This window comes from Poecilia latipinna, unplaced genomic scaffold (assembly GCF_001443285.1).
Source record: "Poecilia latipinna isolate Pla-1442-1.1 unplaced genomic scaffold, P_latipinna-1.0 Scaffold39, whole genome shotgun sequence".
Lineage (NCBI taxonomy): Eukaryota > Metazoa > Chordata > Actinopteri > Cyprinodontiformes > Poeciliidae > Poecilia > Poecilia latipinna.
Window position 1 is genome coordinate 308415 of NW_015112655.1, and position 16242 is coordinate 324656.

General features: G+C 43.0%; 1 protein-coding gene across 21 annotated transcripts in view; it reads right to left on the bottom strand.

Moving 5' to 3' along the window:
• Positions 1-16242, bottom strand: part of macf1a (microtubule actin crosslinking factor 1a) — a 222836-nt gene that overhangs the window by 9172 nt on the left and 197422 nt on the right. For 11 of the 21 annotated variants that reach the window (XM_015046202.1, XM_015046193.1, XM_015046227.1 and 8 more), the window contains 27 exons: positions 15644-15652; positions 13389-13614; positions 12805-13031; positions 12605-12727; positions 12099-12200; positions 11917-12018; positions 11656-11829; positions 10737-10892; positions 10332-10529; positions 10113-10241; positions 9588-9770; positions 9344-9499; positions 8648-8854; positions 8428-8547; positions 8159-8328; positions 7376-7535; positions 7091-7285; positions 6542-6814; positions 6009-6197; positions 5806-5917; positions 4975-5129; positions 4164-4326; positions 3931-4085; positions 3774-3848; positions 1948-1965; positions 1116-1233; positions 44-106 (listed from right to left, as the gene is read on the bottom strand). In XM_015046202.1, the coding sequence (XP_014901688.1) occupies positions 44-106; positions 1116-1233; positions 1948-1965; positions 3774-3848; positions 3931-4085; positions 4164-4326; positions 4975-5129; positions 5806-5917; positions 6009-6197; positions 6542-6814; positions 7091-7285; positions 7376-7535; positions 8159-8328; positions 8428-8547; positions 8648-8854; positions 9344-9499; positions 9588-9770; positions 10113-10241; positions 10332-10529; positions 10737-10892; positions 11656-11829; positions 11917-12018; positions 12099-12200; positions 12605-12727; positions 12805-13031; positions 13389-13614; positions 15644-15652 (3958 nt within the window). The remainder of the gene's footprint in view (positions 1-43; positions 107-1115; positions 1234-1947; positions 1966-3773; positions 3849-3930; positions 4086-4163; positions 4327-4974; positions 5130-5805; positions 5918-6008; positions 6198-6541; positions 6815-7090; positions 7286-7375; positions 7536-8158; positions 8329-8427; positions 8548-8647; positions 8855-9343; positions 9500-9587; positions 9771-10112; positions 10242-10331; positions 10530-10736; positions 10893-11655; positions 11830-11916; positions 12019-12098; positions 12201-12604; positions 12728-12804; positions 13032-13388; positions 13615-15643; positions 15653-16242) is intronic. The other 10 variants (XM_015046164.1, XM_015046151.1, XM_015046143.1 and 7 more) reach the window with 5 other exon arrangements.

Genomic DNA, 16242 nt, shown 5'->3' on the forward strand with positions numbered 1-16242 from the left:
AAAAAAGACACGCAGCTGAGAGAAAATGTGAGAGAAATCCAACCTATACGAGATGAGATGGAGCTACTGGAATCGGAGCGGAGAATCTTAAGTCCTGGATGTTTCACTGAGGAAAGAGAGAAAAAAGGGAGGGAGAACGGAAGGAGGAGAGGAAGAAAAACTGAGGACCATGCATCATGCAATACTACCGTTTAATTTCATAAAGTATGGAGAGAGAGACAGAGGGAAGGGAAGAGTGAGTACATGGAAATAAAACTTCAAATGGAGAGGATGGGAACAAAGAGACATGGCTCCGATCGGAACAGACGATCAGATCTTCACTGCTTCACCTGCTGGCAGACGGCTGGACAACGTGAAGTCATTTCACAGTTTAATGACTTGAACATGAATCCAAGAGCCTGACTGGTTCAAATCCTCAGCTGGAGGCATCACAGTCCAAAAAAAAAACATTAGCATGATCATAACTATAAACTATAAAAACCTGAAGCCAACAGCTGTGAACTGAACAGAGACGCACCTAATTCATTACTGATAGCAAAAGATATAACATTTATTTATTAAAGAATTTGAACAAAGTGAAGCTGAACCTTTGTCACTTGAGTTTTTTTTAATCTTAAATGCAAAATGTAAAGAAGTTTTGTACAGTTTTGGCTTAATTACTGCACTAAGTGTGCTGTTATTTCAACAATTGCTTTTTTTGAGTCTATAAACTCCAGTTAACTATCAATTACTAAATTAGTGGACGATTATTTCGATCATTGATTAATCACAATTCGATTAATCATTTCGACACTAATCTGAATTTAACACAAATTAAATTCAGAGTTCTGCGACTCTGTGGTTGCAGAATATTTCATCTGCAACCACAGAGTCTAAAAATGTTTAGAAAATCCAGCAAATGTGAGCACAGGAGTAGAAAAACTCACTTTCTGTTCCTTTCCTGCTGCACATCAGACACGTTCAGCTGCTTTTCAGCCAGACTATAATACATCAAGCAACCCAAATAACCTGCAGCTTTTAGTCTGAAGTTGGTAAAGATCCCGAACCAGTCAGGTTCTTGCAGGTAAACGTGAAACACGATGGTGGAAATCCCGTCGGGTTCGAACAGAACTCACCTCTGCACGGATCGTTCTTGACCAGGAACTCATCCAGAGCCATCCAGCCGCCGCCGACTCGCACCATCACGGTGCTGCGCAGAATCCTGACCAGGCGCAGCTGCTGGGAGTCGCCAAACTGAAGAGGTCCAGAGAGGAAACACGAGAGGGAAAACCCAGTCAGCTGAACTGGTAACGGATATAGTCAGGAACACAGAGAAACCCACAAACCAAAACTGGATCTACTCATGCAATCACAGAGAAAACACATGCACTGATTCTCAGCCACTCAAATCAAAGCATCAACCTTAATTTATGGACCCAAAAAGTTTTATTTTTGTAAATTCACCCAGCAAAGCTCATTTTCAAGCAGAACCAGCCCAGGAGGATTCCTCTGGACGTCTCTCCAAGCAGCTTCCCAGCTCCAGCACGCCATATTTTCACCCCACCACTAATTAGCACTTCAGCCGTGTCGCTGTCACTCGCCTCGCATTGTGCAATTAGTCAAACAAATCACAGCATGAACACAAGCGGACGGCGACAGCTGCTTCCACGTTGCACAGCCACGAAGGAGAAAACTTTTAGGGGCAGAAGTTTAGAGCCCCCTAGGGGCCATGGGGGAAATGTTTCCTTTGCAATAATGTGTATTTAGTAGTCAGTTTGTACTCCATCTTGAATACTGAAAGTCTTTCTCTTACAATATAAAGTTTTTGCTTGTAGGCATTGAATGTTTGGGCTGAAACAGTTAATCAGATTAATCATAACTAATCAGTTGTTGCAGAAGCGTTTCCCTGTGTGGGAAACATGGAAGCAGCTTCCACCCGTCCGCTCCCACCAGCGGCTGAAACTTTACCTGGTTTCCGAGGAAGAACTAGAAAAAGTCCGGCAGGAAACGGAGCAGAGGAACACAAGGGCAGGGGGGAAGAAACAGAACGAGAATGAAACATTTATCATAAACATCTTCCTGAACTGCAGCTGGAAGTTAGTGGTGAGAGGCGTGACTGCATCATGATGATGATGATGATGAGGGAAACAAACTCGCAGGCAGAGAAACGTTAGTTAGTCCAGCGTCCTGCAGGCGGACGCCGGATATCATCACCCTGAGGATGATGATGGAGAAAAATGTGATGAAGATCCAGGAGATGAAGCTGAAAACGAGGATGAGGAGTTAATGGCTGCAGCACAGAGACACGGCGGCTCCTGACGAAGGGCGCGGCTCTAGTTTACCATAAATTATTTATATAAATAAAAAATCTAACTAAACCAGAAAATTCTGCAAAAATATTAATTTAGAGAAAATGTATGTCAAGATGACCAATGAAATTTACTTAAAAGTCAAAACTTTTATTAACTTTCTGATGTTTAGACACAATAAACCATCAGATTTCATGTAGGGCTGGGAGATACGTTTAAAAAATAAAATTTCATACCAGATCCGATTTTAATAAACTTTTCTTGCTTTCTTTTCTAAAAGACAAAGTGCAAATAACAGAAAATATTTTCAAAATATGTCTTTTAATTCAGTAATCTCTTCTGTTAGTTGTTTAACCCTAGTTCTAGTTAAAAAAGATGGCCGCCTGTCCAACTGATTTCACTCCAAAACCGAAATACATTGGTGAAAAAAAATCCAGATTTTCCAAAAATGAATTATTCAAAAACCAAAGATTCGATCAATTGTTAAAACTGATTTATCGCCCAGTCCTGGTTCAATGAAAACTGAAGTTGTGGTTTTCCTCAGAGCATTTAAACGTGTCTGCAGCCTCCCTCAGAGACCTGCAGTGTCTCTGTGCTGCGTGTTCACGGTCAGGTGATGGCAGAGTCCTGCAGAGATGTGACTGAAATGTCGACACAGGCAAGATGAACCTACAAATCCCACCTGATGTGGGAAACAGGTGAAAAACGCAGCGAGAGGTTAAAGGCCAACGTGTCGTTTTTAGTCTGAATGCAGAGAAACTCTTGTTACAGGTTAGTTTTTAGTTTGTTTTTTAGTTTGATATTCATTAATTTCACTGAAAACAAAACAATTACAAACAATAGAGGAAAATATACAAATCAATAAAATGAAAAGGAGCAGAAAGAATAAAAATCGTATAATATCTGCCCCTTTTATTCAGAGAAAGCAATTAAACAATAGGAAAAAAAAGTTACTGGAGAAAAAGAAACTTTTTAATATTTTATGTCACATTAAAACCTTCTAACTTTAATTCATTTTACTGAGATTTCTAGCAAACAGTGAAACTGGCTGCAAACTTAAAGCAAGCAAATAAATAAATGTAACAGAAAAACGCTGCTTTGAGATTGATTGAATTTATCTCGTTTGGAGCTTTTACATCCAAACTAAAAGTCCTTGAGGTCAATTCAATGACGTTTGGTTTTTATAGCTTGTTTTCTTTTTAACTGTAACCTTTTGTTTGTTTATTTGTTGCTGCCTTTTGAGCAGGACTGGTTTTATTTAGGGGTATCATAGTAAAACGGGTAAGAGCACAACCAGTAAAATGTCTGGATATTTGTGGTTTCAATGTGATTTTTTCTCTTGTCACTGTTTAATTCTGTGACCTTCTGACCTTTTACCACCTCTAACTTAACTAAATTATTTGTTTTCTTGTAAATGCAGTTGGACTCTGGTTCTTTATTTTGATGTAAACCTGGATCCGGACCGAACCGGACCCACAGACTCACCCTGTACTTGTTTTCTCCAATCTGCTCCACCTGGAACCGCTTGGCGCACTTACACTGGGCCACCTGGCGGGTCACCTGCAGCGACACAAACAGACCCGGTTCAGCCGCGCTCCTCTGACTTCATCCTGCCGGGTTTGCTCTGCCGCCTCGCCGGTACCTCGTCCTCTATCTTGTCGGCGTCGGTGGTCGGCCTGTAGGCGTCCTTGTTGGGGTGAAGCGCCGCCACGAACTCGTAGTAGTCGATGTAACCGTCTCCGTCTCGATCAAAGATGTCCGCCACGGCCGACATCTCCAGCTTACTGGTCGGGAATTCTGGGAAACGCCATTTTTATGTTTTTTACTCCTTTACATTTGGTAAGACGAAACGGAAACTGAACCGGAGGAACGTACTGGAGGCCAGGATGCCGTCGATGAACTCCTGCCGCGTGATTTTTCCATCTTGGTCCTTGTCGATGCGTCGGAAGAAATCCATGACGCGGGATTTCTTGTGGTTCATCCAGCGCATGTACTTCTTCCTCCACACGTCAAAGTCAAAGTTGGCGAATTCTTTGAGCTGCGAAAGGATCAAATATTTTACTTATTATATCAGAAATAAAAAAAAATCAACTTAATTCTGAACATAGGGAGCCACAATACATTTTACTTTAGGTTCATAATCTATTCCTTATAGAATCTGAATGAATAAATGTGGAGATATAATAAAATTATTGAATAAAATCAATAATCCTCTTTATTTAAGATGGAAAAATGATCCTTCCTTCTGCAAACTGAAGATTTGTTTTTGGCTTCAGTTTTCTAAATAAAACTAATTTAGAGTCGTCTTTGGTGAAAAGACAACATGAATATCTACTATCGGAAACACAAAGCAGGTTGTAGATCTCCATTCTAGAGATCTACAATCTAGAAACGTGATTACATTTATTTTACTCCTATGTTCACCTACAAACGTTATAATCATTTTCTTTATATACAGGTTTTCTATATGTGGTTTCCTGTCTTCAGATGTAGAAAAATCCTCGTTTTTATGTTTCTCTGAATGTTCAGAAAGGGATGAATCCTTCCTCCCATCTAATTCTGCAGGATTATTCTCTGTATTATCAGCCTTCCTCTCCAACATGAGGGCCCTTTAACTGTTTGCACCAAATCCTCAGAGGTTTCCAGTCCAGTTAGCTTTATAATTATTTAAATAAAAAGGCGTCACCTCCTCCTGGCGGTCCAGAGCGTCGTTGAGTTTCCGCTGGCGGTCCAGAGCCAGCAGCCACACCTGCTGCCAGCGCGCACAGAGCTGGTTGAGGCGCGGGTTTCCCCCGGAGAGCTGCATGCTGGGCTGCTGCTGCTGCTGCTGCTGGTGTTTACCTGGGCAGGAAGCAGAAAGTTTAACAGGAACCATGGAGGTCGGCCTGTCGCAATCAGCAATAAATCAATGAATTGCATCATAAATTAAAATGAGGGCGATAGCTTTTGTTGTCATTGTGTCGCTCTCTCTTTTTGCCAGAAACTGGACAAAAAGCTCCTCCCCTTTTGTTTCCATAGCAACGGGCTCGACAAATGGCAACGACAAGCATCAGTTTTCCACCAAACGCAGTAGAGACGATTATAGGTGATCAATATGGATTTAAAGTTTTATCACAATATGATGTGGTACTATTGTGATAAAATAAGGGATAAAAACTATTTATTCTTGTGTTTGCAGCACAAAAATGCAGCAAACATTTGACGCCCAGTAGACGGTCATAGTTTACTCTTTTCTTCCCACAAAAGTCCTAACTGGCAGACTTTTCTGTTTCTGCCCAATGATGAATCCAATTAGTGCAGAAACGTAACAATCCATTTTATTCATGTTTGTTTTCTTTATTTAAAATGTCTTCCAGGCCCAGTGATAAATGTTCTTCAGAAATTAGTTTATTGGTCTTTGAGAGGGTGAATTTGCATCAATAAGCCATTTTTGTGCTACTAGTTAATATTTCTGGGACCATTAATCAGCCAGTAAAATGAGTGATGGTGACAGCAGAACTGGAAGCGAAGGACATACGAGCTCCTCTCCTCTCCGCCAGGCTGCTGGGAGGCTCCGCTGGTTTCCTTTTGTAGCTTTTCGTCACTTTGTCCACGTCTGGCTGCTTCCGGGTCATTTCCTCCATGAACGTCTGGAACGCAGAAACAGCAGAGGGGATTTAACCCAAACAGGAAATGTCCACTTCCACTTCCTGGGGTCCAGCTGAGTCTCCGCAGGCCCACCTGGTGCTCCGTGATCAGCGTTTTCAGCTGCGGGATGTCCTGAGGAAGCGGCTCCGTGTCCCTCTGGACCAGCGTGGTCTCGGCCCACTGTAACCATGACAACAGCTCCTCCAGCAGGTTGGCGTTGTTGAGCACCTCCGTCAGAGCCGTCTCCAGCCGCTGCTCGTGCTGTTTGGCCCACGTCAGCACCTGTACAGCGAAGACACATTGTCTTATTCTGAATTAGGTCTGAAAATAACGACTTTAGTAATCGATTAATCAAATATTCTGACGATTAATCGGATAAAAAATGCAGGGTTTGTTTGGGCATTTTCAAGGTAAATTTAAATGCAAAATGTACAGTATTTTGTACAATTTTGCACTAATTACTGCTGTGCATATGTCTTTTTAGAATATGTGCTTTTTGAGTTAAAGATTAATCAATTACTAAATTAGCTGCTGATTAATTGAATAATCGATTAATCGTTTCAGTCACATTCTGACCAGACTCAATCCTTTTTGTTTTAAATCATGAAACCAGGCGCCTCCCCCACCTCCTCGAAGCGCGCCCTGATGATGGTGATCCAGTGTTTGATGGTGGTGATGGAGTCGGGGTGACACACGGTCAGGATGGCCTCTCCCATGCCGGCGGCCTTGTTCACGTCGGCCCGCTTCTCCTCCACCGTTCCCATGAAGTCGCGGTGCGTGTGCAGCAGCGCCTGCAGCGTCTCGGCCTCTTCGGGGAGAACGCCACGGAAACGGAGCGTCTGCTCCGCCTCCGACAGCCACTCCAGCAGCATCTGCACCGCCGTGCGGAACTCCTCAGCCTGACGGAGGACAGAAATGAAAATTATCCAAGTTTCTCACATTTTTTTCTGGATAAAAAACAGGGAAAAAGTACGAATTGCATTTGGTTTTAGCCATCTTTTGTTAATATTTATAGCAGTGCTGTCAAGATTTTAATCAGATTAATCACTATGCCAATTAATTAAACCTAACCAGAAGGAACCTTAGGTTTTCTTGAAATTATTTAATTTTTCATTTTTGACTAATTGATAGGTTGAAGGTTTAGGCCTCCAGATCTGGATTTAAACATCCTGTACCTGTTTGAGCGCCTGCTGGAGGCGGGTCTGCTTGGTGACGGACAGAGCACACACTGTGTCCCAGCGGTTGCTCAGCTCCTGCAGCTGAACTTTGACCCACGCCGTGTCATCCCGGCCGGTCTCCATCAGGTCGCGGGCTGACCGCTTCAGAGCCTGAACGCTGCCGGTCCGCTTACCCAGTTCTTTCTGGAAAACCTGGAAATGTAGATCATGGCTGCGTTAATCACTGCTCTGTGAGCGGAGCACAGCTCTAAAAGCTGATTTCTGCCTGAGCACCTGACCCACCTTGTGTGCGTCCATGAGGTTGGACACCAGGTCCATGTCGCCGTGGACCGGCTGGTCTTCAGCCAGCTGAGGCTCAACCCGGTACAGCCAGTCCACTAACGCCTGCAGCGCTTCGGCAAACTGGCCTGAGAACAGCAGAGCCTCCTCCAGCTTGTGCTGCCTGGAAACACGAGGAAAACATCATTTAATGATTTTTAGTTAACCTGGAAAATGCAACTTTTATAAAAAACATTTGTTGATAACATGTATGGTATGAGACAGATAATCATGTCACACAGCAGTGATGACAACAAACAACCAATCAGAGCCAGGAGGCGGGTCTTAGTGCTGTCAATCATCCTCCTTATGGTGCTACTCATCCCATCTCCTCTCTTGCTCTCTGCTACGCTGCAGCTAGCATAGCATGTTATGAATGCTCAGGCTGGTTAGCATGGCTAAATCTGCTGGGCCATGCAGCAGAAGTTATTGCGATAAATGAGTAATTTAATGGTAACAGCATGACAATAACGCAAGAACTCAAAATCTCAAAGATCAATAAACTTTAACATCTAGTGAAGATTTAACACTGGAACTGGGAGATATTCTAAATATCCAAAATAAAACAACAGAAATAACAAATAAAATGATTTGTGAAGTCTCTGTAAACAAAACTGTCATTCAGAAAAAGGTTTGGTTGAGACCCAGGCAGAGTGGAGAAGGTCGACCTGTCCACAGATTATCTGTCTCATTCTGTCCAATCTGTTGACAGTTTTAAGAAATGTTGGTCATTTCACGTCTCCGGACCTTTCAACGCTCTTCCCACAGACGGTGTCCCACTTGTCCCGGACTTCCCCCACCAGGTGGTCCAGTTTCTGCTGGTCTGCAGGCAGCTGAGCCTTGTCCCTCATGGCCTTCCCTGACCTCACTGTGGTGTCGTAAACCGGCTGCTTGGATCCCAGCGCTTTCTGAAACTCCTGATTGAGGGAGAAAAGCAGATTTCAGGGTGAGCAGAGATCTGGAGTGGGAACCGGAGGAGCAGAAGCGGGTTTAGATCGGGTTTCTCTCTCTGGTACCTTGTGTTTGGTCAGCTGAACTTTGATCTTGTCCGGCTCGTTGGAGATCTCCACCTCCGAGTCGAGTCTTTTCTCAGCTTCCTCCAGCCAGTCCGTCAGCTTCCTCCAGGCCTCGTGGAACTGAGAGCAGAGTTAGCATTTCATTTCTAGCCTTTAGACTAAAACAGAATTAAATAATTCCTCTACATCTTTTTTCCGTTTTGTTGCATCAGTAAGCTACCTGCTTGGCTCGTTTCCGGGCCTCATCGAGGTGTCGGCCCCGGTCCAGGGACCTCTGGACCAGCTTGTCCCAGCGGGCCTGGACGCTCAGCAGCAGGTTCTTGATCAGAACCACGTCCTGCTTCAGACTGGCGAAGCGAAGCTGAGAGCCTGCTTTCTCCAGAGCCAGGACCTGCTCTCTGTGGGTGTTCACCTCGTTCACAAACACCTGGACGGACACAAACACATTTAAATGAACCCTGAAACCAAACGCAGATTTTATTACAGTATAAGCAAAATATCTGCCAAAGTTCAGGACATACAATCTCAACGGTTCTATGAATCTGCCAGTAAAATCTCCTTATTATTTTTACTTCTAGAGTTATTTCCTTCATTATTTTGTTTTAATTTCCACAAACCAAAAGAAGGTTGTTTTGTTTATATTTCTGTTTTTACTAATGACTAGAACTAACCGCTAATGCTAACAGCGCTAACTAAACTCGGGTACCAACAAAGTCAAAATTAAGAGTTTTATTGTTAAATTGTAAGGATAAAAATAGTAATTGCAAGATTTAAAAGTTGTAATTTTAAACTGTGCTAGACATTGGCAAAAAAGAACCTTTGAACATTGAATTACGAGTTGTTGATTTGGGCATACTCAGTCTTCCGTACCTCCCAAACACATCTGGTCGATATTTGTGTCTGGTCTAGCTCTCACCTTGTGCTCATCGATCTGGAAGAGGACCGTGTCCAGAATGAGGCTGGGGGGTTGGGCCATGTTCAGGGTCTGTTCGGCCTGCGTCAGCCAGTTCATGGTGTCCTGGAGGGACGTCTGGAAACCGGTTGCCAAGGAAACGGCTTCCTCCAGCTTCCCCTGGAGGGTTTTTTAAAGCTTAAAGTCAAAACCGTCCAGAAACAAACAACAACAAACCAAACAGAAACTGCTGAGTCTTCAGACTCACCCTGCGGTCGTCCATCTTGGTGTTGAGGCTGGCCCACTTGTTCTGCAGCATGGCCAGGTTCTGCTGGGTCTGGGTGGTTCCGGGTCCGGCGTCCTCTCCTCCTCGGGCCAGCAGCATGGACTCTCCCTGATCCAGCAGGTGGTTGTACTGTTCTGCCCGCTGGTTCAGCTGAGCCTGCAGCTCCTGCAGACGACACGAATGAAATGATCTCCTGCCTCAGGTGAGCGATGCTCTTTCTGGACAATGATCCGTTTGGAACAATGAGGCTCATTAAAGTTTGATTTGGACCATATGGCAAGTGCATCTGTGCAGACAACACCTCCTGAAATGAAGGATAAAACCTTAAAGTCCTTAAGAAAGGACGTCATAAGTAGCACCAGGACACCAAGGTGACTGGAAAATATTTCCTTGTCCTGCAAAAATAACTAAAGTATTTTTGTTCTAGTTTCTAGAGCAAAAAAAGAAAAGACAAAACGTTTCAGTGATATGAATTTCCATCGGTGGTGAAATCCGACTCTGCTTTACCATGTGCTGCTGTAGCTGCTCCCTGGCCGTTTCTGGGAGGCCTCCGGTCGGCTTGGCGGCAGACAGCTGGCTCTCCGTCCGCCTCAGCCATTGCAGGAACTCCTCCAGCTCGCCATGGAAACCTTCAGCCTGCAAAGCGCCGGTGTGGAGAGGGAAAGGACTGGATTATTCACAGCTGCGCTCCTCAGAGTGATTTCCCTGGACGTGGGCTGGGCGTACCTGCTGCAGGGCGGCCTCCAGGAGCTTCTGCCGCTCCTGGGTTTTTAGCAGCAGACTCTCCCAGCTGCGGTTGAGCTGGTCCAGCTGGTCCCGCAGGTGGCTGGCCTCGTCGCCCGGAGACGACTCCAGCAGCTCGGCGGCGGCGCTGTTCACAGTCTCCACCGTGGCATGATGGGACAGCACGTCGTTACGTAAAACCTGGTTTACACGGAGATTTAAATGATCAGAAACTTCCAGAAGATTAAAGGTGACCTATCCATTGAACAGGTAAATAATAAAATCATTCTTAGATAATGAGGTTCCAGTCTTCTCATTTCAGCTGCTTTAGTGCGTCTTGTCACTTTAAATCCAAATATAAGAATTTTGAACAGCAGGTCGCCTTTACAACGCAGACTGCAGACGTACGTGGTGTTTCGCCAGCTCGATCTCGATGGCTTTGGGGTCGGAGCTGACGGGCCGCTGCGTGTCCAGAGTGGTGTGGGTGTGGCTCAGCCAGGCCTGCAGCTCAGAGAGAGCATGCTGGAACTGACCAAGAGCCAGCAGCGCCGCCTCCAGCTTGTGCTGTGGAGAGAAAATACAAACAATGAACCTGTTCCTGGGGCTGAAGTGATTAATCTGATTAATCAATATCTGAAATAATCGTCAACTACCTTAGTAATCAATCGCTAAGCTTTGTAATTACAGTAATTAAGTCAAAACTGTTAAACTATTTACACATTTTGCATTTAAGATTAAAAACAAACTGTAAATTTGCTCCATCCTCAAGTGACAGTTTTAGCTTCACCACGTTCAAATTTTGTAAGACAAACAAAAAAAACACCCTTAGTTGTCCAATTATTAATCAGTTAATCCAAAGAAATAGTCTCCAGATCAGCACTTCACTGTATTGATTGATTTGTTTTAGCTGCAGATGGATCCTTCGTTTTAAATTATCAAATGTTCTCTAAAGGAAAGCAGTTATTGCATTTTAGACAAAAGTAATGCGTAGAAAATTAATTGATATATTCAAATTTCTAATGTATTTCTAATACTGTATTTAAAAAAGCTTAATTTATTAGATAAAACATCTGCAGAATGTTCAAATTTTTAAATTCAAATAATCTATTAATCGCCAAAATAATTTATTAATCGATTAAAATAGATGCTAGTAGCAGCCCTGATGGATTCATCACACAGAGTGACTTTATTTCCTGTAGAATCTGTAGGAGGTGCCATTTTTTAATCTGATTAATCGTCAGAATAACTGATAGATTAACTGATCACTATATTCTGCCTTATCTGTTACTAGAAATCCGTCAAGCAGCGTTGTTTCCGCCCTTATTACCTGTCTCTGGGTGATTTTATCTCCCAGATTCTCCCAGAGGTGCCGCAGTTCTGTCAGCGGCTCCTGGATCATGTCCCGGTCCGTCTGGTCCGACACTTTCTTCAGCAGCAGCTCCCCCTGGTGGCAGAGCTTCTCCATGTCGATCTGCTGCTGGTAGACGTCCACCTTGTACTGCTGCTCGGGGCGGTGAGCGATAAACAGCCGGGTCAGGTTTACGGTACAAGCCGTTTGCGGTACTGATCAGGAGGAGATCGTACGAACCTTGAGCTCCTCTATCTGCTGTTTGACTGTTCCCAGATCGGTTCCTACGGTCGACATGTCGCACAGCTTGATCACGGCGTTGTCCAGGTAGTCGAACATGGACTGCAAACACAAAGAAACGTAGTAAAACACGAGCTCTGAATCTGAGGAGTGCAGCGTAACCATGGCGACCCTGAGCGGACCTGCAGCGCGTCCTGGTACTGAACTGAGGCGGTCATGGCCTCCTCCAGCCGCTCCATCCTCTCCCTCCATGTTCGGTTCAGACTCTCCCAGGCAGCATTCATCTGGCAGGAACACAGACAGGATGGAGAATCGGTTTGTTCTAGTCAAATCAATCTGGAAATATTTTCTTCCATCTGTGGAGCAAATCTGAACCGGCACCAAAAGGCAGCCAGACACACTGGACCTTTTCCTGAGCTGCCAGATAATGGGATGCAATGAAATAAAGAGCAAGATGAAGCATCTATGACTGCATCTTAACGATGATGGTTAACACTGGTAAGCATTCTCAGTAATATTTCTGACAAATGTATTTTAAATATATTTAGTTTTTTTCTTTCAATTAAATTGTTAATTTTTCTTTTCCTAATCAAATTATTTGAATTTTTCAGTTTAAATCGCAACCGAACAGCTTCTGATTGGTCAGGATGACATGAGGAAAATAATATTTTCTTTCCAGTTTTCTCACCTCATCGATGGTTTTCTTGACTTCAGGTTTCTCGGTTTCTCCGCAGGCGAAGATGAGGTCAGCCCCGAGCGTCCGGACGAACTCCAGCTCCTCCCTCAGGCCGTCCGTCTCCGCCTTGATGGCCTGGTAAACACAACGACGAATGTAAGCTTTGACAAACAAAGCAGAGAGTCTATTCCTGTTAGGATCATCCTCTGAACCTCGGCTGCTTCGATCTGCTGCTTGATGAGCGACGGGTCCACCCCGGGGTCCTCCAGCTCCCTCACGATGTCCTGGGAGTCTCTGAGCGTGCTCAGCAGAGCCGCCACGTCGGCCCAGAACTTCCCGGCCAGGTCCAGGACGTCGTTCAGCTTGCTCTCTCTCTCCTCGGCTCGCTGCCGGATCTCGTCCCAAAGGGAGCGCAAACGCAGGAGCCGGGAGCGAACGGCTGCAGGACGGAAGAAGAAGACGAGTTTTACTTCTTCTAGAGCTGCAACTAACGATTATTCTGATGATTAAATGGATAAAAAAGGAATATAATACATATTTCTCACTGAACCAGTTATTACTACTCAACATAGGACAGATCTGCTCTGTTAGCCAAGCTGCTAATTTGAACAAAGTGAAGCTAAAACTCCTATTTGAGAATTTTGTACAGTTTTATCTTAATTACTGCTCTTCAGTAAATTGTCTTTTTTTGATTAATGATTAATCGATTACTAAATTAGTGGGCCATATTAGTGTATTAATCGTTTCAGCCCTAATTTCCTGAGCTTTACGTAACAGACGCATCGCGGCGTCTCACCCTGAGCCGCCGGGTCGTCGTGCGCCGCCCGGCTGATGAGCTCCTCCCCGCGGCAGCAGAGGGCGGAGAAGCTGGGCAGCAGCTTGTCCAGCTCCAGCCCCTGAGCGCGGTGCTCCGCCAGCTGCTCCCGGATCTTCTCCACCTCGGCGGCGACCGGCGGAGGCTGTCGGAGCCTCTGCACCGCCGCCTCCAGAGTCTCCAGCAGAGGATCCATCTTGTCGTGGAACTGAGGGGGAGAAACGAAGAGGAGGATGAAGAGGAGGACTGGAGTCTGAGCAACATGTTGGAAGAGGGAAATACTGAGATATGAATGCAGGGGGGTCATTACAGAAACAGTGATTCCCAACGTTTTAACCCCATAAAAAGGTTACACTCCTCGTCCTAACTCTAAATTAAAGGCTTTTGAAAGTGCAGGAAGAAAAAAGAGAACGACTGCAGATGTTAAATAACTTCACCAAACCTGAAACCGTTCATTCCTCCAGCAATTACATGATATCCATTCATAAATTTATTTATTTTACTTAAAATTAGTTCTGCCTGTTCATTCAACAGAAGCTCTGATAAACCTACAGCAGGTAAACCTTAAAAGAAACTAAAATCAGGATTTATTTTCTATCCAGGTTGTTTTTATCATGATAAAAACTTGTAATGACTTGCAGGAAGTTTCTTCTTTCCAATGTTGCTTCAATTATTTTAGGGTTACAGATATTTAAAGGCCCTACCACAGCATTTCAATCAGATTGATGTCTGGACTTTGACTAGACCATTTAAATACCTTTATTCTTCTGCTGCTGCTAAGGATCATCATCCTGTTGGCCCAGTTTGGACCGGGACTCTAAGTCAGGCTGCCATTTTTCTTTTTTTGAGAAAAAGCTTTCAGAATCAGAGTTTAAACACAAACAAAGAATTTGGTTCCACTTTGCTCTGAAAGAGACATTTTTAAAATATATTTATTTTTAAATTAGGACATTTGAATTCATTATTCTTTTATCCTTATTTTTTATTAATTTTTTTAGTGTAAATATAGAAATCAACATAGATTTACTTCTAATAAATGTGCATATATAGTCTTTTATATTTATTTTAGAAGGTTAAACTCTAATTTAAACTCATATTTTCCTGCTTAATTATTATGGAGGCTCTTTAAAATGTTTGATTTACTCATCACTTATTCAGAAAGTGGATTTTTAACAATACATGTGCTGCTAAAACAAGAGGTTGGGAATCACTGTTCCTTAAATAAAATATCTCAATGTCACTTTAAACATTTCAAAACTAAACACTAGAACAGGGAAAAGGGACCAAACAGACTGGAGGGAATATTTTACACAAAAACAAAATATTAAGTCTTGATTTTTGTTTTTCAGGAATGAAGGAAAAATACATCACTACAAAGTAAAACTAAGGGAAACATTTCTGCTACAACAAGACAGACTGGGAAAACAACAAGCAGTACAGGAACATCTAAACAAATTTCATGTGAAAAAGTTTTATATTTTTTCCCCACTGCAGAAAGTGAAACAGTGAAATATTTGAAGCACTTATTTCTCGTAATTTCGGTGATTCTGGTTCACAGAATGATTATTTCAGTAATTGATTAATCAATTATTGGGTTTTAAAAAAGCAATATCCTGCAGATATTTCTTTTAACCCCTTAAGCCTTTTAATATAGCATAAGAAACACATAAAAACTTAATTCAGTTCCTTTTTTAAATTAAATAAACTTGTTTGCAGAAACATTGCATTCAATTAGAAAACGATTAATCATTTGTAGCAACGGATGCATCTGCAGCCAAGATCAATATGTGAAAACCATTCAGTGCAGTGCAGGGCTGATCTTTTGGATTATCAGGGTAATAAATAAAAAGGAGATTTTTGTTTTATATAATTTGAAGCAGGTGAGGAGTTCTGGGTAAACTTAATTACAGCTCTGAATCTATCGTTCTTACAGTAAATTCTCCTTTATGGAGTCTCTGTACTCAAGGTAACAATTAATCAATGACTAAATTAGTTAACGATTATTTTTACTAATCAATTAATCGCGATTAATCGTTTCTGCCCTAAAATCTATATAATATTTGAGTTTCTCTTTCTGAAATGAGGGACAGAAAACACAGAACTTTCAAAACATTCTTATTTTTCAGACATTCCTGTACTTTAGGAGGATTTTCTTTAAGTTTTTGTTTGAGCGTCACAGAGCTGAACCTGAGCAGAGAGGAGCTACTTTCTATCTGAGTGGAGGCTTGATGTCTTACCTCTACCAGCTGGGTGATTGCAGTGAGCAGTGACCATGGAGAAAATGGAGGTGAGGGGCAACAACACACACAGCAACATCCCACAATGAACGAGGGGCGGTGGGATTAGGGTGGATTAGGGTGAGAAGGATGAATGTGGAGAGGAGGAAGGAGACAAAGATGGAGGGAAAGGTGTGGGTGGAGGAGACATGGAGTGGTTTAAAGGAGGGGTGGAGGGTGGAGAAACAACACGGTGAGTTCAGACAGTCATGCTTTCAGTTGCAGAGCAAACAGCAGCAACAGCGCCGATACGATGAGATGAGAAATTAGACCTGAGCTACATTAGAAATGATGCAAAAACAACCATAAACCACTGACTGCTAGTTAAACGAGCTACTATAACAGATTATCATGTGTTCAGTTAAAAACAAAATGATGCTTCTGTAAATACATCATCTCCCCTCATACAGAAATTCAATATCTGGATCATAAAAGTAGCCAGACCTTAAAAAAGGTAAAACTGTGCCGTATTTTGTAGCTTCCTGAGAAACAAAGTTTTTTACAGGTTCCTGAATATTTTAAACACTTTTTACAGTCAGTTTTTCAACATGTTTGAAATG